At 37.7% G+C, this 26485-nt stretch overlaps 4 protein-coding genes across 6 annotated transcripts in view; 1 reads left to right on the plus strand and 3 right to left on the minus strand.

Annotated features, from left to right (window-relative positions):
- Nucleotides 1-416: 416 nt before the first annotated feature.
- On the minus strand, nucleotides 417-5058 carry LOC121853113 (CDGSH iron-sulfur domain-containing protein 3, mitochondrial-like). The gene is made up of 3 exons (XM_042347058.1): nucleotides 4976-5058; nucleotides 4212-4391; nucleotides 417-2677 (listed from the first exon to the last, which is right to left on the minus strand). The coding sequence occupies exons 1-3, from the start codon at nucleotides 5039-5041 to the stop codon at nucleotides 2501-2503; spliced, it is 423 nt and encodes a 140-aa protein (XP_042202992.1). The 5' UTR covers nucleotides 5042-5058; the 3' UTR covers nucleotides 417-2500.
- Nucleotides 5059-5401: 343 nt separating this feature from the next.
- On the minus strand, nucleotides 5402-8912 carry LOC121853124 (CDGSH iron-sulfur domain-containing protein 3, mitochondrial-like). Its single transcript, XM_042347069.1, has 3 exons — nucleotides 8700-8912; nucleotides 7431-7607; nucleotides 5402-6748 (listed from the first exon to the last, which is right to left on the minus strand). Exons 1-3 carry the CDS (start codon nucleotides 8760-8762, stop codon nucleotides 6557-6559), a joined length of 432 nt encoding a protein of 143 aa, XP_042203003.1. The 5' UTR covers nucleotides 8763-8912; the 3' UTR covers nucleotides 5402-6556.
- A 2345-nt stretch (nucleotides 8913-11257) lies between these two features.
- Nucleotides 11258-16902, plus strand: LOC121853135 (SET domain-containing protein SmydA-8-like). Of its 3 annotated transcripts, none has more exons than XM_042347080.1 (7): nucleotides 11258-11364; nucleotides 12229-12369; nucleotides 12792-12897; nucleotides 13330-13469; nucleotides 13628-14559; nucleotides 14792-14907; nucleotides 15635-16902. In XM_042347080.1, exons 2-7 carry the CDS (start codon nucleotides 12233-12235, stop codon nucleotides 15767-15769), a joined length of 1566 nt encoding a protein of 521 aa, XP_042203014.1. In that variant the 5' UTR covers nucleotides 11258-11364; nucleotides 12229-12232; the 3' UTR covers nucleotides 15770-16902. The 3 variants fall into 3 exon arrangements, with proteins under 3 accessions (XP_042203014.1, XP_042203031.1, XP_042203022.1); XM_042347097.1 differs by having other exon boundaries at nucleotides 11269-11364; nucleotides 12232-12369; XM_042347088.1 differs by having other exon boundaries at nucleotides 11271-11363; nucleotides 12226-12369.
- A 1875-nt stretch (nucleotides 16903-18777) lies between these two features.
- LOC121853154 (prolyl 4-hydroxylase subunit alpha-2-like) overlaps nucleotides 18778-26485 on the minus strand; it is a 49175-nt gene continuing 41467 nt past the window's right edge. The window contains exons 3-12 of the mRNA XM_042347111.1: nucleotides 23703-23866; nucleotides 23286-23447; nucleotides 22668-22837; nucleotides 22175-22369; nucleotides 21506-21679; nucleotides 21082-21150; nucleotides 20636-20824; nucleotides 20416-20481; nucleotides 20079-20244; nucleotides 18778-19901 (exon numbers count right to left, since the gene is read on the minus strand). Of these exons, the coding sequence (XP_042203045.1) occupies nucleotides 19831-19901; nucleotides 20079-20244; nucleotides 20416-20481; nucleotides 20636-20824; nucleotides 21082-21150; nucleotides 21506-21679; nucleotides 22175-22369; nucleotides 22668-22837; nucleotides 23286-23447; nucleotides 23703-23866 (1426 nt within the window). The 3' untranslated portion in view covers nucleotides 18778-19830. The remainder of the gene's footprint in view (nucleotides 19902-20078; nucleotides 20245-20415; nucleotides 20482-20635; nucleotides 20825-21081; nucleotides 21151-21505; nucleotides 21680-22174; nucleotides 22370-22667; nucleotides 22838-23285; nucleotides 23448-23702; nucleotides 23867-26485) is intronic.

The raw sequence follows: 26485 nt of genomic DNA on the forward strand, positions 1-26485 counted from the left end.
CCTTCTGGGGCTTACAGAAAGTTATAATGTTATAACAATAAAATAATTATTTTTACATCAATGAAATAGTTCATTTAGACATGAACACTTTACTACATTAAAAGAACAGATAATGTAATCTTATACATTGCAATAATTATTATAATCTTTCCATTATTAATCATCCAACAAACTTGTTTCTTTAAAGAAGTGATCTCACAGTGGGTGGGAGTTGAAATTATGATTTAGGTGGTCATGGTGGTGAGGAAGCAGAAAGGTGGGGGTAATTTACCTATCGTAACAGAACCTTCTTTCGTTAATCGACAAATGGGTAGTAAAAACTTGCTTTTGTTATATTGGGGATTTGTTCAGAGGGTTAAGGATCAACTGGGACTTACTGTACTGTATTCTAAGAGACAGCAAATAAAAAATGAAAATGTAATTATAAAAATGTTTATTTACAAACAGCAATTATTTACAACAATTACAAGAATAAAACAACTAGATACTGTACACAAATATTCACATCTGGCGTCACCGCATTAATAAACTCAGGAATTCTAATTGTTGATGCTAAGTAATAAATTTTACTTTCAATGAAACAATTGAAGATCTATTGGTCTTGGAGCAACAAAACATAAGACAACTTCTTAACATTTCTAATTCAATACTACTATATTAAGTGATGAAAATGTCAACATGGCAGACACACACCTTTACTGTACAATGCTGTCTTTGGGATTTGTATTTCAAGTACATGAGAGGGAAATTAGTTAGTATCAACCTTAATGCAGTACAGTAATACTCTAATATACAGGGTGTCCGTAAAGTCCTGGTGCAGTTTAAAATATTAATTACTTAGGTTCTATAGGAGATAAAAACAATCTATAAAATGCATTGGGGAGTTAATTTAATATTTTTTTTAAGAACAAAGAAATTTATATACAGTACAGTACTGTATTCAAATTTTTTCTTCCTGTTTTTCCAGCTAATCTGCCCCAATACTATACTGAATGGCTTTAATAGAGAAGGTGAATTGTCCTCTGGTTAGCCAAGTTAAAGTCTGTAACAGCAGTTAGAAGAAAATTTACGACTCATTACAAGAAGGAAGCAACGCACAGAAATTCAATTACAAGATGGATGAAGAAGTTTAGAGACGGACTCCGTTAATGACAAGCCACGAACTGGAAGACCGGGAGTAAACGAGGAGACTGTGGGGTCTGTAGAGCAAGCCTTTCTAACAGTCCACGAAAATCACTAAGACGGGCTTCTCTGAAACGAGATGTTCCTAAAACAACTGTGATCAAAAGTTTCAAAGTGAAATTGAATTAGTGACCTTACAAGATTCAAGTCCACCAAATGTTGTTGGAAGAGCTCTACCATGCAAGATTAGCTTTCTGTCACAATTTTAATGAAGTTGAAAATAACGTCCCATTTCTTGACAATTTAATGTTTCGTGATGAAGCAACATTTCACATTAGTGGTAAGGTCAACCGACGTAATTGCCTTATTTGGGGGTCAGAGAAACCACAAGAAGTTTGGGAACATGAAGGGATTACCCTAAGGTCAACGTCTGATGTGTGCTAGGAAAAACATACATAATTAACCCTTTCTTTTTTGAAGGAACAGATGTTAACAGAGAGAGTTATTTGGAAATGCTACAGAATTACTTTATTCCTTAACTGAGGCCATTAGGACTTACAGCCAATGCAGTTTTTCAGCAAGATGGTGCACCTTGCATCTTTGCTCCTTGTGTTCGACAGTTTTTAAATGAAGTTTTCCCGGATAGATGGATCGGAAGAGGTGGGCCAATCGCTTGGCCAGCTCGCTCATCGAATTTGTCCCCATTGGACTTTTTCCTATGGGGACATGTTAAAACTGTTCCAAGACTTTATGAACACCCTTCTCCTGCTTTGGATGTAATAACAAAATTTGTTTTATTTTTAAGCAAAATTCATATTTTTTATTCTATATCAATTTGTTTACAAACCTACATCATGATATTTGTTAGTGGTGTCTGGGAAACAAAACTTATATCAATGTATGGAAGAACATAAAGACAGAGGGTTGAACCTGAGGAATCTATTTCATCTTCCCACTTTTACTGAAGAAAAATAAATGAAGGCAACCTATTTAACACTGCTGTGTACACTATACATAAACTGTTCCATATTAACACATTTTTCCTCTCATTCTTTTTATACTGTACATTGCTTGTGTCCTACACGTGAACATATTGAATTAAAAAAGAAAAATTGTATTCATCCAAGTATTGATATAGTGCCATATGTTCCTTGATTCCAATTTACAATATATTTTTTATACATTATGGTATTACAATAAACATTACAGTACATATTCAAATATTAAAGTCAATAAATAATAGCAGATCGACTCAGCTAATTTATATGAACACCTGGAGAACATTACAGTACCTGTGTTTTTTCTGAATAAATTACTTGAACAATTCTACTTACAAGACCTGAATAAATGAGATACAGGATACTATTGCAAGACATCCTTAATCCTTGATCGCTAATTGGACATCCTGAGTGCGGTGCGTGCCATCACAGAAGGGAGGGTTCCTAGTCTGCTTACAGTTACACAACCACACCTCCTTTGTTTCCGGGGATACAAATACCAGGGGCTTCTGGTTGATCTTCAGCTGTGTATTTAAGTGAGTCCCATCACACATAGGCTGCAAAATATAAACAAATGTATTAGGAAACATTAATATAAGTTATACAAAATGTGTTACAACTCTATTCTCATAACACACATCTAACAGATTGGAAAAATTATAACTATTCTTTTCAATACACAATATTGTATGCCTTCTATAGATGCCATGAAGCAGCATGACTGAGGTTGACAGTAATGGCAGCTTTATGTTGTGCTTCTCATGTGGTGCAGTTGTTTTAGCTGCTATTCTGATGCCTGGAAGAATATTTTTAGTACAGTATGTCATTTTATACAGTACAGCACTATGTATACTGTAATGCTTCCCACTTTCCTGTAGGATAGTTTTAAATTTGGTGATTCAGTCACATCTATACAGGGATGGGGTACTGTATTCATATTCAACTGCATAAAAATTCAGCATTTCAGGTCAGAGCCGTACGGAGAGAGAGTTCGGTCAACCAGGCACCATGTTGTTACTCAGTGCAAGTCTTCTTAGGATGTCTCCCATATAATTTATAAACATACTTATCCAATAGTAAACATGTGTGACAATTTTACTGAATATATCATCATCATCCTCTGCAGCATGAGCACAAACTTCTTCATCAACCGAGTAACAACCTGGTGCCTGCATGTCACGATTTGACCCAACTCTATCTATGACTCGGTTTCGGGATATTCAGACATTAGTACAGTACAGTGCTCCCCAGGTACACGGATTTTAACTGTGGAACCCAACTACACGCATCAATACCATGCAACCCAAATTCTAAAGTACACAGTATTTATGGGTAACAGCTAAATTTGAAGAAAAAAAATTACAGAGTACAGTATATATATATATATATATATATATATATATATATATATATATATATATATATATATATATATATATATATATATATATATATATATATATATATATATATATATGCAAGTAAATCACTGTAGTTGCGCGTGATCCAGGTATAATAACCACAAGGAAAGAAGAAAACACGGTTCCAAGCGCTTTCGTAATTCACATCTTCAGGGTGAGTACAGACTTTACACAAAGCGCTTTGGGAACTTCGTGTTTTCTTCTTTCCTTGTGGTTATCAGCATATATATATATATATATATATATATATATATATATATATATATATATATATATATATATATATATATATATATATATATATATATATATTATACTGATCCAGTAATGAATTGTCCACTGACAAAATGTTTTAGAACATGAGGGGAAGGTCGACTACTGAACAAAGTCTTCATCTGTGATATGGATTTGATTACAAGAATGGACAAATCAGATACTTATCTAGTTTTAATTTATATTGCAAAAATTACTGAAAATATGTGAGACTACACAACTTGGCACCTGACCCCCAGCCTTAAGAGGGGTGAACTGCTAGCTTAAGTATTGTCATATTGTTAGGTTAGCTTTTAGCACTTTTACAGCACTTGTAAGCTTGCATCTAGTTTGTTAGTCTGACTTCTGAACTACTTCCTTGTCTAACCTAACCTAACCAACAATTCACTCATCTCACCTGTGATTTACTGCTTCCACAAGCACACCATAGGTACTTCTTGCCCTGCTTCAGTGTGATCTTAAATGGCTTCTTGTCATATATTTTCCCTTTTTCCTTCTGATGAAACTCCAGCTGCCACAACCTCTCGTTCAGTTCCATGTCCGGACGTTTAATGGCTTTCCTACGGGTAACGGCACTCTGCAACAACAAGGCTTAAATAACAATCTTGAAAATGATAAGTAAAGTATGAAATCATTCTATTTCTTACCTCTACCATACATAACTATACAAATAAAAAAATTGAAGGAACTATAACATCCACACTTTAGATTTTCCTTCACCTAAACAAACCAACTGAACCTACATATGTGTTAGATTGGCTCATAATAAGTGATGTATATATACCTTCAAGGTGACAAAATTGGAAAAACAAGAGCAAGACAATTTTAATTACTCCTCTTTTTAATATCCTGGAGGTAGTAATTATTGTCTGTGTGGGAGACCAGGGATAAGGATTACTACTGAGGCAAGAATTAAGTATGGAAGTACTGGGAAGGGGGCGAGGATTAGGATTGAAAATACTGGGGCTGAGATTGGTTTAGGGGAGGGAAATTAAGTGAAAGTATGACAATGACTAAAGACAGGTAGACAAGAAGGGCTGGAGAGTATAATAAAGAGTTAAAGACGCCATTAATCACTCTAATCTCTATAAATTATTCCTTTCTAAATAATCCTCATAATTAATAAAAAAACATATATTATAAAACAGATATAATCCTAACAGTATATAAGGTCCTTGATTGAAGAAATAATCCCGGTAGTCTGGTGAGGGTCCTGGAGGCTGCCATCTTTGCTGTTGTTGTTGTGTCAGAGAAAACGGGAAATAAAAACTAAAATTAAATACCTGTAGGTTTTATGGATATTTTTTTTTTTAATTCTGAACATAAACTTTACTACGTCTAATATTTATACCATTTATAAAAACTGTTTCCTTATAATATCTTTCTGCACTGACCTATTCTCGTACGTTAACTCTTTTATATTATCCTTTTTTAATGTAAAGTCTTGTGCATAAAATATTTGAAATAGTGAAGAAATGTCTGGTTTTATCTCTGTTGGTAAATAATGGTGAATGTGCTGGCTCTTGAATATATCTGTACCTCAGCCAGTGTTGGTCAAGTCTGTCTGGTTAATAAGATGCCAACAGTACACTGATGTCTTTATTAAGAGAAATATATACATCAATCATCCATACATACACACCCTAATAACATTTAATACTCAGTATGTATCTTTTTAATTCTGATTGAACCTGAGCTTAAATTCTTCTTTATACTTAGAAGTGTAAATTGAAATACAATTCAATAAGGAAATGAGATAATTAGGAACCCACGAGTGGAAAAAAAATCTCCACTAACTAAAACCAAGAAAATATTGTTCATGTAATGTACAGAAACAAGACAGGAATACGTAATCTGTAATAAGATCTTAATTTAATAAAAGGAAAATATTTTCTGCAGGTTCGACAAACTTGACATATGAAGCTAAATTTAACAATACTGTACTGTAGGTAAAACCATTTTTGCCCCAATACTGAAACAAATGACTTAAATTGTTATAACGTTACACATAAACCTTAAAATTTATCTTCACATTAAAATTTTAAATTAAACTTGGATCATCCTTCTGAGAGTAAAGTGATCGATTCTCAAGGCCATTACTTGGATATGTTTTAGATACAGTCCAATTCCTCTGTAGGATTCCTTAGCAATTTTGTAACTTACTTCCCATACTTCCTTCTCAATATATTCACCATCTCATTATGAAAGGAAACGCCACTTTTATTTGAGTGTGAGTTATAAGGCAGTAGACTATGAATAATTAGTTTTAAAGTGCAGATGATAAGATATACCAAGTTGATGCTACAGTCAAGCTCTGGAATACAATTGGTACTAAGAAGAGAACTTAATGAGGAAGCCTAATTTGGGTATTTCAAGGCGTAATGTTCTTCTATAGATGTTAAGGGTAATTTGGCACATTACAAATTATACTGTATTTACGATAATTATTCCCAGTTAAAATACAAGCAGGATATGACTCGCTCAATACAGTTGTATTTTTCACCAAATTACGCTAAATTAATTGTGTATGGCACTGATAAAAAAATGCAACGATATTGTGAGATTTTCTTTGTGTTACAGAAATTTTCGAATGATTGCACGAACTGGTTGAGAGTACACCAAGATATCGAGATGTTACAATATATTACTGCGCTTCGACAACTAGTAAGGCCTTTAAGCGTATATTATAGATTAATGGATGCACTAATCATCAACAATTAAGTATTACAATCCTCTGCATTTTCAAGGATTCTCGACGATGACTGCCTCTTGTATTTCTTTCCTGCGGTGGGTGCCATCACAGTACGGAGGCTTCTTGGTCTGTTTGCACAGGCAGAGGCCAACTATGCCGTCCTTAGGGGCCTTGAAGAAGACTGGATGTTGCTTGATCTTCAAACGAAATCTGCTCCAGAGATGAGTCCCGTCACAGAAGGGCTGTGGGATACACCTTGGTTATATTTGGCTGTCATATGAATGAGATAATTACTTTTTATATACATTGTATACAGTAATTCCTGTGGTTCTAATGACATACAGTACTCCTTCACGACGGCTGTGTAATATGAGGTGATAGTTGTTAAAATTACTTATTTCCTAACATAGTGGTCTGAATCCATATAGTTATATATTTTTTTATTCACACCAAACGCACAAGGATATATTAATTTATATACTGATGATACTCGTATACCAAGTTTTCTGATGAAATATACCCGGTATATCTACATATTTATTAACGAAATGTGGGCTTTTGGTCATGAGACATACACGGTATTTATATTTTACTAAATTAATCCAATAAAATATTAAATAAACAAAATATTTTAGCATGATTTTCAAGGTGCTGACCAAAGGTAAAATTATCCTTATGTTATTTAGCATACTGTATATACTGTACATATACTCCATAACTTAATTACTGATAATTCTCATGTAGTGTATGAACTGAATTGGTTTGCGTGTTTAAAAGACTTGTTACTGAAATACATAAATACATAAAACCGTTACCATTCTCCATACAACAGTAATATGTTGTTATACATACTTGAAGCAAATCAATACAACATGTAAGAACTTTTATTTTTCAGAATACATTACCAATACATCACTTCCTCACCTGGTTCTTGCTGTAGCCACAGGCACACCACATGTACCGCTTCCCCCCCACCAAGTTCACTTTCATGGATTTCTTGGCGTTGATTCTGCCCTTCTGCTTCCATTCCTCGACCGGTTCCTCCTGCTTCTGCTGCCCTGGCGAGTCCTGTGGTGGTGTCGTGGCGTATGTGACCACACTCTGTGAGTACCAATACCCAGGGGTGAGTAACAGGTGTTTTAGTATGAGACTTTAAATACTAATTAACATTTTTAGTACATTTTATAAGTATTTGTTAATGCATAACATACACTAGTACAGAAGTAAAATTTTTGTACACTTCGTTGAATCATTTTTCCTGAATTTTAACTAATTTGTGTTAGTGCACAATAAACCTTGATAAACTAGCTGTATTATTGTATACTACTGCAGTTATGTATACTATTCCACAATTATGTATACCTATTTATTTTTTTTTACTGGGAATAGCCCACCCGGGCACAACGGGGCCTGGGGGGGGGGGCGGGGGTAAGATGCCGGAAAACATATTCAAGATATATATATATATATATGCATACACTGAAGTACTGAATCATAATTACGGTGGCAACAAGATGTACTGAAATCAGATATCAAGAGTCACCCCTACGTCATAAGACAACCCGGTATTAGTATTGGTGTGTAGTGCGAGGCGACCATAAGATAATGATGACTATATATCTTCCCAAGGCTGCCGTGTGATCCCAAGGCTTTTACATCTGGTGACTGGTCTAGCCTTGGTCGAGTCCACGTACTCTTTGGTTACCACTGTTTGTAACTAACCATCTTCTAGTGTATACGTTGTTTGTATACCTGCACTGTTTATATCTGTATTATTTACGTATAGTACTTTGTATATCTGTAATGTTAATATATATATGCCGATTAAACGCAAACTCGTATGACGATTTTACTGAAAAAAATATCGATCTATTTAACACACAACACCTTGCCTGAACTGTCACTATGTTAACGTTACTGTGTACTATTGTATATTAACATTCATAAAACATTACCATCTGAACATACACCTATACCAGTTCATAATACACATTTTCTCTTGGTATAAACATTGTAATTCTGATCAATTCTCACCTACCAATCTTTCGTAAAAAACAAATTCTGTTCATAAAATGTTAAATCTCTAGACAACGTAGACAATAACAGAACTTCATATTATAGCATCATAAAGTGTAGGTAGAGTAGCAAGCGTGTACTACAGGTAACTAAATTACCAGGTACTATGGGTCTTACCGAGGAAATTGGCCGTGTGGAAACAATCGCAGGTAATCTTATGAAACTCCTTAACGTGAACATCTTGGTCTGCTTATCTGTCTGTCTGCTGAGGAACTGTACTCAAACAAAACTAACTGGTCGGATGGGTGACTGTATAGGCGTCCAGTCCACTCGAGGAAGCCCAAACACTGCCAGACGATTAAATATTAGTAAGGAAGAGTGTCTCAGTAGGTCAGGTTTTCAGTTCCTGTATTTTCATTGATCACTTATTTAACTTTAATACAGAAAACGGGGAAGATTTTTGGGATAACTTGTTTAATTTTAAGTATCTGGAGTAGACATGAGTTAAGATTATGTATTTAGATAAGTAATATCATCGTACTTATTAAAATTGGTTCAGTATTTATGTAGAAAGTGGAATTATATAAACAATGGTAAATAATATATTGAGTTAACCATGAATAACTCCTGAAAATGGTTAAAAGTTCATTTCCAGTCGAGATTATGTGGGATTTTAGGGTACCTTAATATATAGTAATAAGTCTAGACCAAAACAGGTCGATGTATTTATGAATGATGTTTAATGGCTTGCAGCTAATGCGTTGGGTATGACAGACTAAATACAACTAACAATTACAGTGTGAGTCCGTACATGAAATATGATGGCCTATCCCTTTGCTTATGATGACAGTGTACTCAAAGGGGCTATTAATCAGAACTCTGGTGATATATTAGTAATTCATATGCGAAACGTAAAATTATTCCTTACCCGTATCATCGCCATCTCTTGGTGATCTTAACAAACATTGACCCAGCTGCCACATGTCGCTAGAATATTTTGTTCCAGCTCCATAATGGTCGCTCTTACCCATCTCAGGTTCATGACGTCACGATCCCTTACTCATGCCAGTTGATCATCTTTTGGGTATGAATTACACTATATATACACCGCGTCTTAGGCTACATAGCGTTGTGGGTCCCTGGAATAAAAAACTGTGTGGGATTTTCAAAATGTAATTGATTGAGTCGCTATTCAGGGAGCATTGGTTAACGATTGTAAGAAATAAGAATACCAATGGTTCAATGTATATAAGCAACGTCATCAATTGGGCGGAGCTTCTACTACCCTATGGCAGTATTGGCCATGTCGCTTATTTCTGCATCCTTATTTATTTGTTTCTTATCACCAGTAATGTGAATATTTTTTATTATTATTACCGTTAATTTGTTTCATTGAAGAGATAAATGGACATGCTAAAGTAGGAAGATATTTAAGAGAACAAAGTTTTCTAAAATGATAAATAGTAACTCGGAATAATTACGGGTTATGACAACATTTTTAATAACTTTTGGCGTGAAGGAATAGCTTGAGTCTTTGTGTTGATTACATAAGAGTTGAACAAAAACACATTAGTTTATTGTAATTGAGGGAATATTAGTTTATAGTTACTGTTGAATTTTTTTGTGTTTATGTATCTTATGACAACAGTAACTCAATTCTCACTCTTTACGTCACGTATATTTATGTATACTTCTGCTACCACGACTAAGAGCCTGCTTATTATTATTATTATTATTATTATTATTATTATTATCCGAATGAATGAAACATTACAGAAATTTAAGCTAGATTAAAATTCTCTCTTCCAATGACACAACACAATAGGCATGAAATTACATTAATCTTATTATTAAACTTCTCAAAGGCATTACATATTATTTTACACATCATGGACCCACTATTTTAAGTTAGCTTAGGTAGTGTTAGGTCATGTATCCTCTAAGTCGTTTATTTCCCAATATCATAATGCTAACTTTGATTTTAGTATTTATTTTAGGTGCTAGGTAATCCTGGTGGTGGCAGTGTTTTAAATAAGACTTTTGCAGGGGTCGATGTTGTTGTTGGTTGGAAGGAACTCGGGCAGTATTTAATTAAAAAAAAAATGTTTTCTAAATCGGCATTATTTTTATAAATCTTGTGTCATATAAGTTATTTTAATTAATATACTTACCAGGGTTTGTGTACCATATAAAAATCTTGACAAAGTAATTCCTTTCGCCAAGAAAAAGAAACTGCACTAAGCATTAAGGAGCCTTCCTATAAACAACCATTACATTTGCCCCCAAATGCTAAGTTTTAGAAGTTTTCGTGTAGACGTTTTCTTTTTTAATTGGATATTCAGTATATAAAGAAAATAATACACACTGGAGAAATATTACTTTGTTCCTTACCACCATACTGTACAATAGCCATAAATAGGCTATGCCATCTACAGTACTTGCAAAAGCACTACCAACAACAATTTTACAAAGACACAACCAATAAATTATTATATTAATAATAACAGATAATTCATATATGAATTACTGTACTATGATAGGTCGAATTTTATCTTCTTTTTTCGGTAGAAGTCCGGGTTGGATTATTAAGTGAATGTCAAATACGAGTTTATTATTTTCATGCAACGGCTAAAGGCTTTGGAAAATGAATAAAGGTAAAATATCTAGTTATTCTCACTATGTTAACATTTACATAGTTAACTAGTTAAAGAAAGAGAAGAGAAGCGACCAACACACACGCGCCTTGCCAGTTCTATTTTGGCGCACGTCAGGGAGGGTGTGTGAGAGGCGCCCGGCCAGCCATCTTGTGTTGCTGACCACGAGAACTGACACACACACACAGGTTAGTTATTACTCCAGTGGCTCTCAGCATTATTCTACACTACTGATAGACACACGTCGTGAGAGAGAAATAGATAAATACTGTATCTCGATTACGTAACCCTGAAAGAATATAAAGTTAGCCCCAATATTAACCTGTCACTAACCTGTTGGGGTAGATGAGAGTAATACTTGATTCGAGTTAGATTAAGTAATGTTAGATTTGGTTAGGTTGGATTAGCTTAGGTCAGACTGGGTAATGTTAGGTCAGGTCAGATTAGGTCAGGTCAGGTCAGGTTAGGCTGGGTAATGATAGGTTCAGGTTAGGTAAGAATAATTCGCCTTAGCAATATTCCTCAGTCAGTGTGTCGCCTTAACTGAATGTTGCTGTTTGTTATGGATGTGATTTCTAAAGCTGCCTTCGTCCTGTTTGTGCAATCAATTACCATAGGAACAATAAACATTCAAGCTGATGTCAACAGTATAAAGTTAATCTGAAATTCGTGAGCTCCACCAATCAGTACTGTACGGTATATATAATGTTGGTGGACCCGGAAGCGACGCTGGACCTATATCAGTAATTTAAAAGAACTTGTGTTGGTGCGGTAACAGGAAGTTAGTGTTTGTGTTGTGGCAAGAGTAAGCCTGGTATGTTAATTTTTTTGTTGCTGTGGTATAGGTAGGTGGAAGATTACATCAGTGTCGTGTTGTGTTGCTGTGGCAGAAATGAAACACGACAATGTTGTTATTGCTGTGGCATGGAGATAAAACCCACGTCAATGTTTACTGCGGTTGAGAGGAGAACCCGCGTCAATGTTTACTGCGGTTGAGAGGAGAACCCGCATCAATGTTTACGTTTGTGTTAGATTCCCATTTTTTCCCCCAGCAGGATGACGGCTCCGTCTTGTGCTGTGTGTGGGAGCCCGGCCAGCCAGCGCTGTGCCAAGTGCCACCTCACAGCATACTGCAGCAAAGACCACCAGAGACAGCACTGGAAGACCCACCGCTCGCTGTGTAGTCCTTACAGGTGACACACTTCTGGCTGAGCTCTGTTTTTCTCATTACCGCCTCTTAATAATAATGGATATTCAGCCAATTTGACCAGGGACAACTGACAAAGCCATGTGATACTTGTTGCCAGTAGCGTCTGGTGGTGCAGGAGGTCACCCAATAACCAGACCCAACGTGGTGCAACTAACATACTTGGTTTTATTTGGTTATCGCTGGAAGTATTTCGTCATAACTTGGATATTTCTCGCAACAATGTAGATATTTCATAATAGCTTGGAGATTTTGGTAATTGGTGGATATTTTCTTTATATCCTGGAGGTATTTGGTCATAACGCGATATCCTGATAAAGATAACCTTAAAGTGTTTGTTGAAAATAGGTTATCCATAATATCCTAGACACTCCTAATATGGTCTCTGTTTCTCCTCCACCTGCCTAGGGTGTGCCAGTCAGAGGAACTAGGACGGTACCTGGAGGCGTCCCGAGACATCCTACCTGGGGAATTGATTCTCAAGGACTCCCCGCTAGTCTTAGGTCCGCGTCAGGTAAGTCCCTCCTCCTTACGTTACCGTTTTCTATGGTGATGACGCTCTTAAACCAATTACCCATTTTCTTATATATACCGTAGTTACAAGTGTGTTTATCCAATATTACTCGTTCAGTTACTACACCAATTATTTATATTATTCGTAGTTATTATTGTTCTTGAACTTGCCGTGTAGGGTGGTGATTATATTAATGTTAAAAAAAAATACAGTGATTTACTTGCATATACAGTATATATATATATATAGGCCTATATATATATATATATATATATATATATATATATATATATATATATATATATATATATATATATATATATATATATATATATATATATATATCAGAAAATAAAAAAAAATCACATACTCACGAGTCTGAGGGTTGGCGACCATGGACCTCCACTAATCCACCTTCTTGGCCTCATATAGGTGACAGTGCCAGTGTGTTTAGGTTGCTTCACGCCCGTCAATGGCTCTTACTCTTGCACTCTCTGTGGCTGGCCCTTGTGTGGTCCTGAGTGCCAGAAGGTCGTCCTCCACTATCCCGAGTGTCAGCTGTCGAGGAATAGGTCAGTGGTGCTTTAACTCCCGTTTTGAGTCTTGTCCCTTCTTGAGTTGGTCGGTTAGATTAGATAAGTTTTTATGTTGTATTACAAGTGAGTGTTTATATGTTCGTTCTGAGCTACAACAGTTCTAATGAGACGTCTTCATTGTGTACCCTTGTCAGGCCAGTTAAGGTTCAGGTGCAGAAATTCATGCAGGTGAATCAGATGTACGAGTGTATTACGCCTCTCCGCTGCCTCTGGCTGAAGGAGCAGGACCCCGCCAAGTGGTCAACACTCACCCAGATGGAATCCCACCTGCAGGAGCGAGTCAACACCGACGTGTATGAAGTCATCCAAGCTAACGTCGTCGACTTCTCGAAGCAGTACCTGAAGGTGACGTCATACACACCAGAGGAGATACAGACAGTGTGTGGCATCATCGAGGTGAACGGCTTTGAAATTCCAGGACCAAATGCTATTGGTGTTTACGGCAAGGCGTGTCTCCTGGAGCACGCCTGTATCCCCAACACTACAAGGACCTTCGACTCCCAGCTGAACATCATCGTGAGGGCGGCGGTGAAAATCCCGAAGGGCAGCCACATCTCTACCTCGTACACCGACCCGATGTGGGGGACGGCGAACAGACAGTTGCACCTGAAGACGAGTAAATATTTCAAGTGTACCTGCGGCAGGTGTCAAGACCCAACTGAACTGGGTACACACCTGAGCAGCCTCCGTTGCGGCCAGTGTCCCTCAGGGCTGGTGCTGCCCTCACCCTCGCCCCTCACACCTGAGGTCTGGCTCTGTAACTCCTGCTCAGCAAGTCTCGACGTAGAGCGAGTAGAGGAGTTCTTGAAGCAGACGGGAGAGAAACTCGTCAGTCTTAAGGAAGGTTCTCTCGCTGCCTCCGAGTCATTCCTGAAGGCGACGTGCTCGAAATTAAGTGAGAACCACTACTACAGGAGCGACGTGAAGCTGGCCATGGCGCAGATGTATGGTCGGGGCGGTGGGGAGCATCACCAGGGCGACCTTCAGGAGCTCTCTAAGGACCAGTTAGAGAGGAAGGGGTCTCTCTCTCGTGAGGTCCTCGCCCTTGCTGATATATTTAGCCCGGGTGAGTCAAGGCTGATCTTTCCCTCTTAAATCTGTTCCTTTAACCCTTATTTAACACTGGTGCTATACAGGGTGTCCAAAAAATAATACTCTGGTGCTATACAGGGTGCTCCCAAAATTTACTCCACATATCCATGTCTCAGCATTATATAGGTAAACGAAATAACTTTCGGGACACCCTGTAGGTACTGAACTAGTGTACCTTGTTGACTGAAGGGTGTTTACTGCTCCAGGAGAGACGAGGCTGCGAGGACTACTGAAATACGAGCTCCAGGCAGCCTGTAGAGAAAAGTACCGCCGACTGCCTAAGAAACTGAAGTCCTCCCCACAGGCTAAGGCACTTCTTCAGGTAGGTGCTCGTCCTTACAGTGTGTGAACGAAAGGCAAGTTGTTGGCTGTTGTTGTTAGTTGTCTTATGGTTGTCGAAGAAATTATAGTATTAATATCTAGTTATTTATTTAACTATATTTAAATCTATTGACCCATATGTCTAATGGTTGTTTATATAGTTTTAATGTTTGTGTTTACCTATTTATAATAATTTTGTAGGTAGTAGGCAGCTATCAAACAGGGAGGTATTACCGCCTGGGAAGATATTGGAAGCATAATGTGTTGTCTGATGGTTGACCCTGCTGCCATATGGCATCGCATAAATTGTGACCAGGTCACAGGTTGCTGATCTGACTTTCTGCCTCATTTACACACAATTGCAGGGTCTCAATTGTTTCTCTTATTTTGACAACACAACATATATATATTGTTTCTCACTATTGATTTTTTAAATTTTATATTTATTATTATTATTATTATTATTATTATTATTATTATTATTATTATTATTATTATTATTATTATTATTATTATTATTATTATAATGTTTTCGCCCCCCAGGCCCTGATGTGGGTCATTGACCTGTGCCAGGGTGAGCTAATCCTGCAAAAAAAAAATCAATATATATTTGTCTATCCGTCTATCTGTCTATCTATCCATCTATCGATCTATCTATCCATCTGTCTATTTATATATCTATCAATCTATCTATCCATCCTCCTTTTTACACCCCCTCGTCCCCACAGGAGTGCGTGGAGTGCTTGCAGGAGGCGAGCACCATCCTGTTACGTGAGTCACCCCTGCAAGACGAGTACCAGCTGGCCTTACAAGCCGAGGCGGATCTGGGTGACTTGACGGCCCTCCTAGCCAAGTTCCGCTGACCCGTGCTAAGGGCTGAAGAACTGTGAGGGAGTGTCAGTTAAGGAAGAAAGGGAAGAAAAGCGAATATAAACAAAAATAAAGGACTTATTAGAGGAGGAAGATGTTTATAGTAACTAAGATTATACCCTGTCCACACTAACCTGGCCTGTAAGCCCCGCCCCTCGTCTATAGCTACAAATGGCTGAGTGGTCCCCCTGAGCGTTTTACCTCCCCCGACTGCGCGTTTATATCGACCTTTTGTAATAAATATTTAAAACGTTCTAACATGCTCTCTGAAGTGCTAATGCCTTGAAATCATTTGCATTTTAATAATCCCAACATTTAACATCATTTGTAGATAATAACAAGTCTGCTTATTAATTGTCATCACATTTAGTTTGGATTTTGTATGAATGAATCAGCTATTAGTAGAGAAGAGGGGCGTGGCTTATGGGCCAAGTTATCATGCAAATAATATAGTTAAAGCATCCCAATTGTGTTATGAAGACAAGTTATTACCTAAACTATGAACCCTGAAACTCATTTTGCACGATAAACGAACTTAAGAGTTATTTAAAATGAGCTTATATGTCGGGGAAATTTTTCTATTGTTTCTATGTAATGATGGAGAAGGTGGAGTTGTTGAATGCGCTCATAATATTTTAGGAGGATTCTGAGAGATACAAGTAACGAGACGCTGGGTACTCGGGTCTATACGTTAGGACTGGTCTTGACTGGACTGGAAAATTATTCACACTTGGCGCTCACTTGGAGAATCATTTCTTAACAGGCGTTTGTAAAAGTAAGCAAAACGCTAATGTATTAAATTCGACCGTGATATTGTTTTATATAATTTCATATTTCGTTTCCAGGTGAATATAAAGACCTCAGGAAAATATATATACAGACAGTATAATATTATTACCGTATACAGTATATCAATTGCGGTTAAAACCATATTTAAAATATTAGGATGCTGCTTATATAATTTTTTTATATCAGTTTAAAGTTTGTACAAATTAGTATACAAGAAACTACAGGAGTAAAAATTGTACATCAGTTTATGCTAATTTGTTGTTGATATTGTCTGTTTAACCTAACTTAACCCAACATATTATTGTCCACATTTGTAAAATAAAGATGTTTTAACGAGCAACCTGTTTAATTAACTAATGGAGAATTGATTAACAGTGTCTGTCACTTTGTTATGAATAAATGGGTTAATTTCTAGATAAGAAACATAATGGTGAGATGTGATAACCAAGGTAACATCTACACACGATATAAGGTGAATCATGTTAACACGTACTAGTCAAAAATTACGTTGGCAATAATAAAGAGAATACCACATACCTGCTAATCTTTTCCCCCTCGAACACTTAGTGGTACTCACGTCAATGATACACTTACTGTAGACACAACAGCAGCTTCGGAGAGGAACAGTTAGTCCTGATATCACAGAGAGAAAAACTTGTAAAAATCCCCAGACATGCGGCATTCTGGGTAATCTCACAGCAGAAGCAATATGATTGGTTATAGTCAGTCCCAGCTGGTATTCTGGCTTCTGATTGGTGGAATGAAACTGTAACTAGCTAACACAAACAACTTTTCCTGACCGATAGCGGCAGAGGGGGAGCAGCTGCCTCACGTGTCATAAATGGAGTCTAACATAATGAATAATAATATTAATACAAACCACATAAAATAAGAATATATAAGAAACAAAGTAAAGCAAATTTTAAGATATGACTTAATATCTATGAACTCGTAACAATAAAAACAGAAAGTTATCCCAATTTGGTAAAAAAACAAAAACCCAAATTAGTCTTTTAAACCTCATGTGGCGAATATTCTTATTGAACCCAAAATATGTATGTAAATATGTATGCGTTTGTAGGTTAAAACTAAAACAAACAAACAAAAAGGTGTTTTATTTTAATCAATAATATCACATCTGTCAAACCTATCCTTAAAAAAAAAAGATACTTAATCATTCAATATTTTTTAACACGTTATTTACACCAGAAGAAAGAAGAAGGAAGCAGAGGTATTTGTGATAGAGATTATAGAAAGCTTTTGGACATATTGATAAGGTAGTTGAAGTTGTGGGTAATTTAGTACTGATTATATTCGTGTGTTTAGAGGTGATTATACACGTTTAAAGTCTAGAAATTATCGAGAATTATAGCATTATTATTACGAGGTTGTAAGTATGGTGATTTTACATAATATAGTATTAAGTATTATAGATTGATAATTCCAAGACACTTAAGCAAGATTATACGTATTTAGTGCCACAAAAATCAAGGAGATTTATTTAATAATTATAAGTTATAGAGACCAGATTCTACACACTTATAGAGATATACAATAGATCACATAATCCTAATAGCTATAATTAATACCGATAATTTGAGACCAGATTATACACACAGTCACCTACGATATACAAAGACCTATAATAATCAACACCATTATACCAAGGATCCCTGACTGAATTATAGAACACATATCATCGGTACATTACAATTTAAGTAAGAAAATATAGAGAACTTGAATCGAAGAAAATAAACTTAATTCGGATCAAACAAAAAGTAAAACAAAAGAGAAGAGGTTATTTTGTTTAGTTTTCATTTAGTCCACCAGAGGGCCACAACAACAACACCACAAAGTCATGGTATTTATTGTTTTAGTATAATTATCACTATCATAGCTAAATTATACACAGGTGTGATAATAGACGGAGATATTATAGGTTAAGTTACAGTATATCAAGAGATTATACTAGATATAACTTAATAGGTTAAGATATATAATGTGATTGTAATAAAGATAATTTTCCGCAGGTTATAGCAGATTATATACATTTGTTATATTCGGTACGATAGTTATAGCTTGATCTATAACTAAAAGGGTCATTGTTAAGTATTGAGTAAAGATCTTAGTAATTCGCAAGGGACAAATTATAATTATTATAGTATACGGTTTTATAAACACCTGATTATATACAATTATGTGATAAGATTATAGAGAAACACACAATTACTGGTCGATTATATCACACTACATAGACCTGATTATACGAATTATTATACAGGTTATCATTATTACCAAATTATACCAATGTAATTCTTATTTCTCAATGGTGATTAGTTTTGCTACTTCAGAGAAACTGTTTAAAATATTACATCTGCTGCTTACATCGCGCGCACACACACACACACACACACACCTTAAGTATCTATGGTATTAATGTAAGTGAGAAAATCATTGAAAATACTGAAATACATAAAGATACTTAATATACAGGCAAGAAAAATATACATACAGGATCATACAAGATAGATTGATGTATATCTACCTAATACAGAGTTACTTGGTATATTTACAAAGAGTCTGTATGCTGTCATGGGTTAGTCATGGGTGTATACATGCATAATTATAGTCATGGGTCAGGTAAACATTCATCGGTATGCAGTCATGGGTCAGGTACACATTAATAAGTATTCATTAATGGGTCAGGTAAACATTTAGGTATTCATTCATGGGTCAGGTAAACATTCATCGGTATGCAGTCATGGGTCAGGTAAACATTCATCGGTATGCAGTCATGGGTTTGTGTATACTTTCACGTGTATAGTCATGGGCTAATAATACAGGGTAACGTCCTAATCTGTCATCTTACGTGAATTACAATCTTCTAATCATTTTATGTAAACATCTAATCACTTCAAGAGTTCAAATATATATACCTAATCCCTTAATACTCCCTAATCCACGCTAACCATACTGATTGGATTAGTTGACCCCAGTGGACTGTAGGTATTTCATTGGATACTTTTAGACGTATATGGACGGAAGCCTTTTAGACGTAGGTGGACGGAAGCCTTTTAGACGTAGATGGACGGAAGCCTTTTAGTCGTAGCTGGACGCGGAAGCCTTTTAGACGTAGGTGGACGGAAGCCTTTTAGACGTAGATGGACGGAAGCCTTTTAGACGTAGATGGACGGAAGCCTTTTAGACGTAGATGGACGGAAGCCTTTTAGACGTAGATGGACGGAAGCCTTTTTGACGTCCTCCACTATTCGTCCGGGCACATTCCACATTTCCTCCTCAAGAATTGTCCTCGCTCTCTGATCCACTTGTTGCTTACTGAGATAGAGAGATAGTAGTGATGAGAACCCCTCTCTCTTTCATTTATAAAGTGACATTGAGGAGTGTTACATACATACATACATACATACATACATACTCTACATACATACATACATACATACATACATACATACATACATGCATACATTCATACATACATACATACATACATACCCCACTTGGAGCCATGAACCACCGGACATGCACCGTGAAGAGTGGCTATGTCGGCATGTCCAGATTTCTTTAAGTTAAACCAGAAGGCTGCTGACCCCTTGCTAGGCCAAACAGCCGTGCCAAGCCGAGGGAAAGCCGTGGCACCTCCCCTGGTCACATCACTCAGCTGAGAGGAGGGCAGGAAGGAAGGAGGGTATTATAATCAGATGTGTTTGTGCCTCACTCTTATTTTTCTTTGTTTATTTTTATGTTTTTATTATTGGTCTTGTTATTAAAGGTGTATCAGTATATATTAACTGAGGTATATACATTAAGGTTATACCAAAGATATACTTACATAAAACATAAAGGTGGCTATACGGTCACCCATCACCAGCTCCCGGGGATGTATGTTGTGTAGCAGCTGTGGACAGGTGAGAAAACAGGTGTCAATAGTTAATTAGTACACCTGTGGAGAGATGTCATGGAGTTTATAATTCAGTTTAAACTACGATATCTTTCAATACACATCACCCATTATCTCCGACCTCTCTTCCTTTCTCTCTCACTGTATTTACCTCCTTCTCCGTCTTGTCCACCAGCAGGTAGTCATGGTGAGGATTGTAGTGGCCACCAATGCCGTAGTTAGCCACCTGCAGGAGCTCAGCGTCTTCAGAGGCCATATTAGTAGAGAGCTTGGAGATACGCTGGATGCGGTCACCAATTTTAGCCACGAGGGGGTGTACCGAGTCGTCCAGCCAACCAACCTGATGGGGATACAGTACTACTTTGTTATACACATCGAGGTTGTTGGGTGAAAGGTATTATTACGCTGTGTCATATTTTATTTAGAGATTAAGGAAGTATCTCTGGATCATTGGACCACTTTATCACAGCTCACTTTCCCTATTAACTACTGTAGTACTCGCATAAATTAAAAGAAAACGTACAATAAAATACTAAAGAAAAACGCAACTTTTCTAAATTATAAAGGAGTAACTCATTTAAAATTTACTATATATACCTTGGAGGTGCGCGTATTGCTGATGGTGTTTCCTTTACCTTGGGCTCCCTGTACCATCGCTCTGGCCAACTGTAGGGGGAAATTACGCAATAGAATATTAAACGAATCTATTAATTTGTTAACATGTTTTGATAAAGATGGTAACTCAGAAACATAATTTATGACATATTGATAATGAACTATTAATCTCTGTCTCCTCCTCCACTTCTTCCTCTTCCTTCTTCTTTCATCTCTCTTCCTAAGACATCTTCTTCCTCTGCCTCCTTACTCACCCCACCAACATCCTCTTCTCCTATCTCTACCACCTTCTTCCTCCCACCTCCTCCTACGATCTTCCCCATCTCCCCCTCCATCCATTATCCCCTCCTCGCCCCCCCCCCATCCCATCCTTCTTCTACCTCCCTCTCCTCCTCCTCTTCCTCACCACGGGTTGGGCTAGCAGCTTGATGAGGGCGATCTCGTTGTCCGTAAGCACGTCGTGGAAGGTCAGGAGCTCCGGGTGCCAGTGATGTCTCTCTACCTTGACGGGCATCAGCTTCAGGTAATGGTCATCTCGGGAGTCATAGAAGCAGGATAAGGTGGCCTGATACGACTCATTCTATGGGGGTGAGAGATGAGATGTTAGGGGTCGTTTTATGGGGATGGAGGTGTGTTATTGGTCTCTCTAAGGGGGTAAAAGTGTATCAGTGAGAGAGATACTTAATAAATATACTCTTTACCTGAGAGATAATTACCATACATAAACAAAATAGGAGAAACAAGGACACATAAACACACAGGTAAAGTAGTTGTAATCAATCCCTCAGTAAATAAAGGTATGGATTTACAACATATTCAACTCATAGACAAAGACAATAGTAAATATATGTAAACAAAAATACACATTGACAGTAAAATACAACAGCTACAATGATGAAATATAAATTATGTTAATTTTTGACCTGACATGATAATTATAGGTTAATTATCTAAATACAAAATTAGCACAGAGGTAGTGTAGATTATTTCCCCTCTGAGTTAATGAAATGATATAAACAGCACTAGAAGTATACAAATCCTGACCGTCTTTGACCTTGACGTGAATATGACCCACCAATAGCTGCTCCCCACGACACAGAGCTTGGAAATTGGCTGCATCTTCTGGTGGCGTCAAGTCTACCCCAAGGCGATATTTTGGCACCTTTTCGTTTTTCTTCTTGTTGTGATCATCTCGTAAGGAAGCGCTGAAGTCTTCCTTGTGTACTTCCTCTTCCTCATTGTCGACCTGACTGGCTATGTTCTCATCATACTGTGGAGAAATTAAAGATTTAATGGAAAATGAGGATGGGGGGAGGAATGGAGAGGAAACAAGTGGGATGAATAATTATTTAGAGATGAAAGTTGGGGGTGATTCATGTTTGACTGAGAAGCAGATAGTTTAGGGGGATTAATCTCTCCTGTTTTCACTGTCACCACACACACACACACACACACACTCTCTCTCTCTCTCTGTCTCTCCCCTCTCTATCATCTCTTTCACTCCCTCTCCCTTTCTCTCTCTCCCTTATCTCACTCTCTCTCCCTCTCTCACCACTCCCAATACTCACAGCCTTGATAGCGGTGTTAAGGAACATATTCACTTGTTCCTGAGTTACTGTCGTGTTACTCTCCTCACCGGCCAGAGTGTAGGCCTCCTCAAACCACTGGATGGCTCGAGGGTACAGGCCCAAGTTGAACGAGTGTTTCCCCATGAAGAGGCAATCCTGGGACGTCATCTCTGTTCACGGGGAGACAAATTGGGCATTAATGGGGGAATGTAAAAGATTGGCGTAGCTTGGGGATGGGTTGGAGGAGGATGGGTTATGGTGGGGATGGGTTGGGATGGGTTGGAGTAGGATGGGGTGTGATGGGAATGGGTTGGGATGGTTTGGAGTGGGTGGGGATGGGTTTAAGTAGGCATTCTTCTCTCTCACTCTCCTCTTTCTCTTTTTTGTTCTCTCCCCCTTAATCTTTTTCACTCTCTTTCACCCCTCACATTCCCTTTCTCCCTCACCACCCCCCTCTCCCCAACCCTTTCAATCTCCCTTCGTCCCACACCACCCTCCTTCTCCTCTCCCCTCTCTTCTACCACCCTTCCCCCTCTCCCCTACCACCCCCCTACTCCCCCTTTCCCCCAACCCCTCTCCTCCTCTTCCCTCACCCTACCCCTCTCCCCCCTCTCTCACCTGCAGTACTCTCCACCCCCCACACATTCCCCCTCACTAGCTGGGTCATGTTCAGGTTATATACATCGTGGAGTCTTATTAGGGCCTGGGCTGCCCCGTGTAGGTCCTCCTCCCGTGGTAGCTTCACGCCCACGCCCACGTTTCTCATGGCCTCCTCCACGCCTAGAATGAGTGGGGAAAAAAAAAGGACCTGGTGATGAACGTGACCTGGGAACGTGTATAGAGGAACGTAAACTAGATATTATTGAAGAAAAGGATAATAACTATGAGAATGAGGTAGGTAGAGTAGTAAGACATGTTATGATTAGATTTGTAATGGTCGTAATTACTCTCTCTCTCTCTCTCTCTCTCACGTTCTCTGTCTCTCTCTCTGTTTCTCTCATCCCTCCCTCCCTCACCCCACCTGCCTTCTCTCACCTCTCCAATGATCCACCTTAGCTTGGTCCTCAATGTGCCTCCAATCGACAGTAATCCTCTTCATCAGGTGGAAGGCGTGGACTGGGTTACCTGCCAACCTCTCCATCATCACTTCATCAGTAGCGGGTCCCTCTGCTGACACCTGCTCATAGTCCTGAAGGTACCTGGAGGAGTGAGGACGGTCTTAGAGGTAGTACAAGGTAAGGAGTGTTTTAACTGAAAGAGGGGCGGATGGTTAATTAGGGAGGGGTAAAAGGTGAGGCAGGTTAATTATTATAGTACCTGTTGTTACTACCGTGTCGTATTTTTCTATTTTTTTGTTATATAACATGCTTCCATGTTCCATATTATTCCTGTAATGATGTGTTGTATTTACTATTATATAATCTAGTCACCTTAACCCTGTGCTGTTAAGGTTTTAACTGTTATTATTTGTTCAAACCCATTTTGTATTGTAACCAGCATTCTTTGTTCTCTAACGACCATCTGCATCGTTAAACGACCCACCGGCGGGTCGCGTGGCGGGAACCGACCTTATATAGAGGACCCACCAACTGACGGAGTTAGTTCAGTCTTCTTGTCACACAGTTCGCATCCTTTGAGTGACACTCGTCGCCTGTGACTTATACTTAATTTATCAGTGTTGTTCCTGTCGCCACCAATGTGGTATATCTATGTGAGTACCTATTTATGTCTTATTTATGTCCATCAGTATTTGCTTCGTTACATTTAAGTAATTCAGTGTTGTTTCACGTTAGTTAATTTCAGTGTTAGTTTTTATATGTTTATGCAGTGTTAACGTAATCTAATGCTTTATTTTTATTCTTTTGATGTTTCGATGTTTAGTATCATTTGTGTCTTAAAAGTTTCGATGGTGAATCAATTTGTTGTGACAGCCTACGAGGCTCTTTATTGCGTTAATATTTAATTAACTAAAATCTTAAAGGTTTACTTTATTTATTTTTATTTCCTTTTAATTTACTTCACTTTTTTTGTTTGGTTACGCCTACAACCTGGATATTTAAGTAAATTAAGAGACGGCGTAACACTGTCGAAGTGGTACAGGGTATGGCAGGTTAATTGCTATAGGACCTGATGGAGGGAGGAAGGTGTGACAGGTTAATATTGAAGAGTACAAGGTGGGGGAGTTACCTGGACGAGAGGCAGATGGTAGACAGGTAATATCATGCGTCTTGTTATCGTTCTTGTGAGAGAAAGAGAGGGTGTGTGTGTGTGTGTGTGTGTGTGTGTGTGTGTGTGTGTGTGTGTTATATTACCTACATTGAGCCCGAACTATATAAATTAAAATAAACTAATACAGCACCAATTTATTTTGATCACTTGGAGAAAAAAATTATCATCCGTGTGATTTTTTTCTTTAGTTATCCCGATAAATTATTGTCTTCATTTACATTTATTTGTTTACATCACTTCCCACCAGTCTACTAAACTTCAATCAATTCCATCATTAACTTTCTCAAACTTCTTTCAATTTCTTTCAACTTTCTCAGACTTCCTTCAGTTTGAGGCGTGACCAGACCTAACCGCTGGCCACTCACTTCCGCTCGACTTCCGGATGAGAGAGAGGGAGAGAGTGTTGTGGGTCCGTAGTAATTCGCTGTATTTTGGTGACCACACGGCCAGCCACACAGGCAAGAGAGAGGGACAGGCAAGCAGACAGGCAGACAGAAAGACAGACAAGCAGACAGGCAAGCAGACAGAAAGACAGATAAACAGACAGGCAAGCAGACAGGCAGACAGAAAGACAGATAAACAGACAGGCAAGTAGACATGGAAGCGGGCTATGAACTGAACATACAGGCAGACGAGACGACAGACAGAATGAAAAAGAGAGGAGTTAGACAGGAATGGACAGGCAGACTGGTAGGTGGCCTAGGAACAGAACAGACACAGACATAAGCATCCACATACGCACATACAAACATACACACATACAATTTCACACATTCACATACATGATAGACACACAGACAAACGTTTACCGAATATAAACCTCCTTTACCGCAGAGATTAATTTCTTTCCAGGATGACCAACAAATCACTATTTCTCTAACAATTCTTTTAATATAACCAAGAACAACGAACTTAGGTTACTTTTCCTCACTTAGAAAATCTACGTAATTTTAATTTATGCAGTTCTTGAATTCATATATAAAAGAGTAAATATATAAATTGATTAAAATACACAAGAGCTGGAGGAATGTTACGTTTTCTTTGTTCGTCACAGAAACAGTAGAAGAGAGAGCGAGGCCTGGGGAGGGGGGTGGGGGGGATACTCTCACATTTTTCTTTCCACCTCAGTTCACAAACCCATTAGGAAGAGTACAAGGTCATACAGCCTTTTTCTTGATATATTATGATGAATCAGAACGTATATATTTTTTTATTTTTCCTCTTTCTTCTCACAATACAAAGTAAATAATCACCGAACGTTAGTCTGACTTAACTATCATAAAAAATAATATTGCAGACACACACACACACACACACACAGAGGCAGACAAATAAAGTAATGGAGGTAACGGGGGAGAACAATAACCCTAAAAAAGAACATTAATAATATTTCAACACATATAAGAGTTGACTGAAGACTGTTAACGATATTGTTTCCCATTATTACGGCATGACAGTCTAGTGGTGCCGTGATGGGCGTCTTGTGGCGGTGAGTGTGGAGATTCATATTGTTGGCTCTCTCTCTCTCTCTCTCTCTCAGATAGATAAACAAATTAGACTAATAAAAATAAATAGATAAATAGGCAAAG

This window comes from Homarus americanus, unplaced genomic scaffold, assembly GCF_018991925.1.
Source record: "Homarus americanus isolate GMGI-L3 unplaced genomic scaffold, GMGI_Hamer_2.0 scaffold50564, whole genome shotgun sequence".
NCBI classification, from domain to species: Eukaryota; Metazoa; Arthropoda; class Malacostraca; order Decapoda; family Nephropidae; genus Homarus; species Homarus americanus.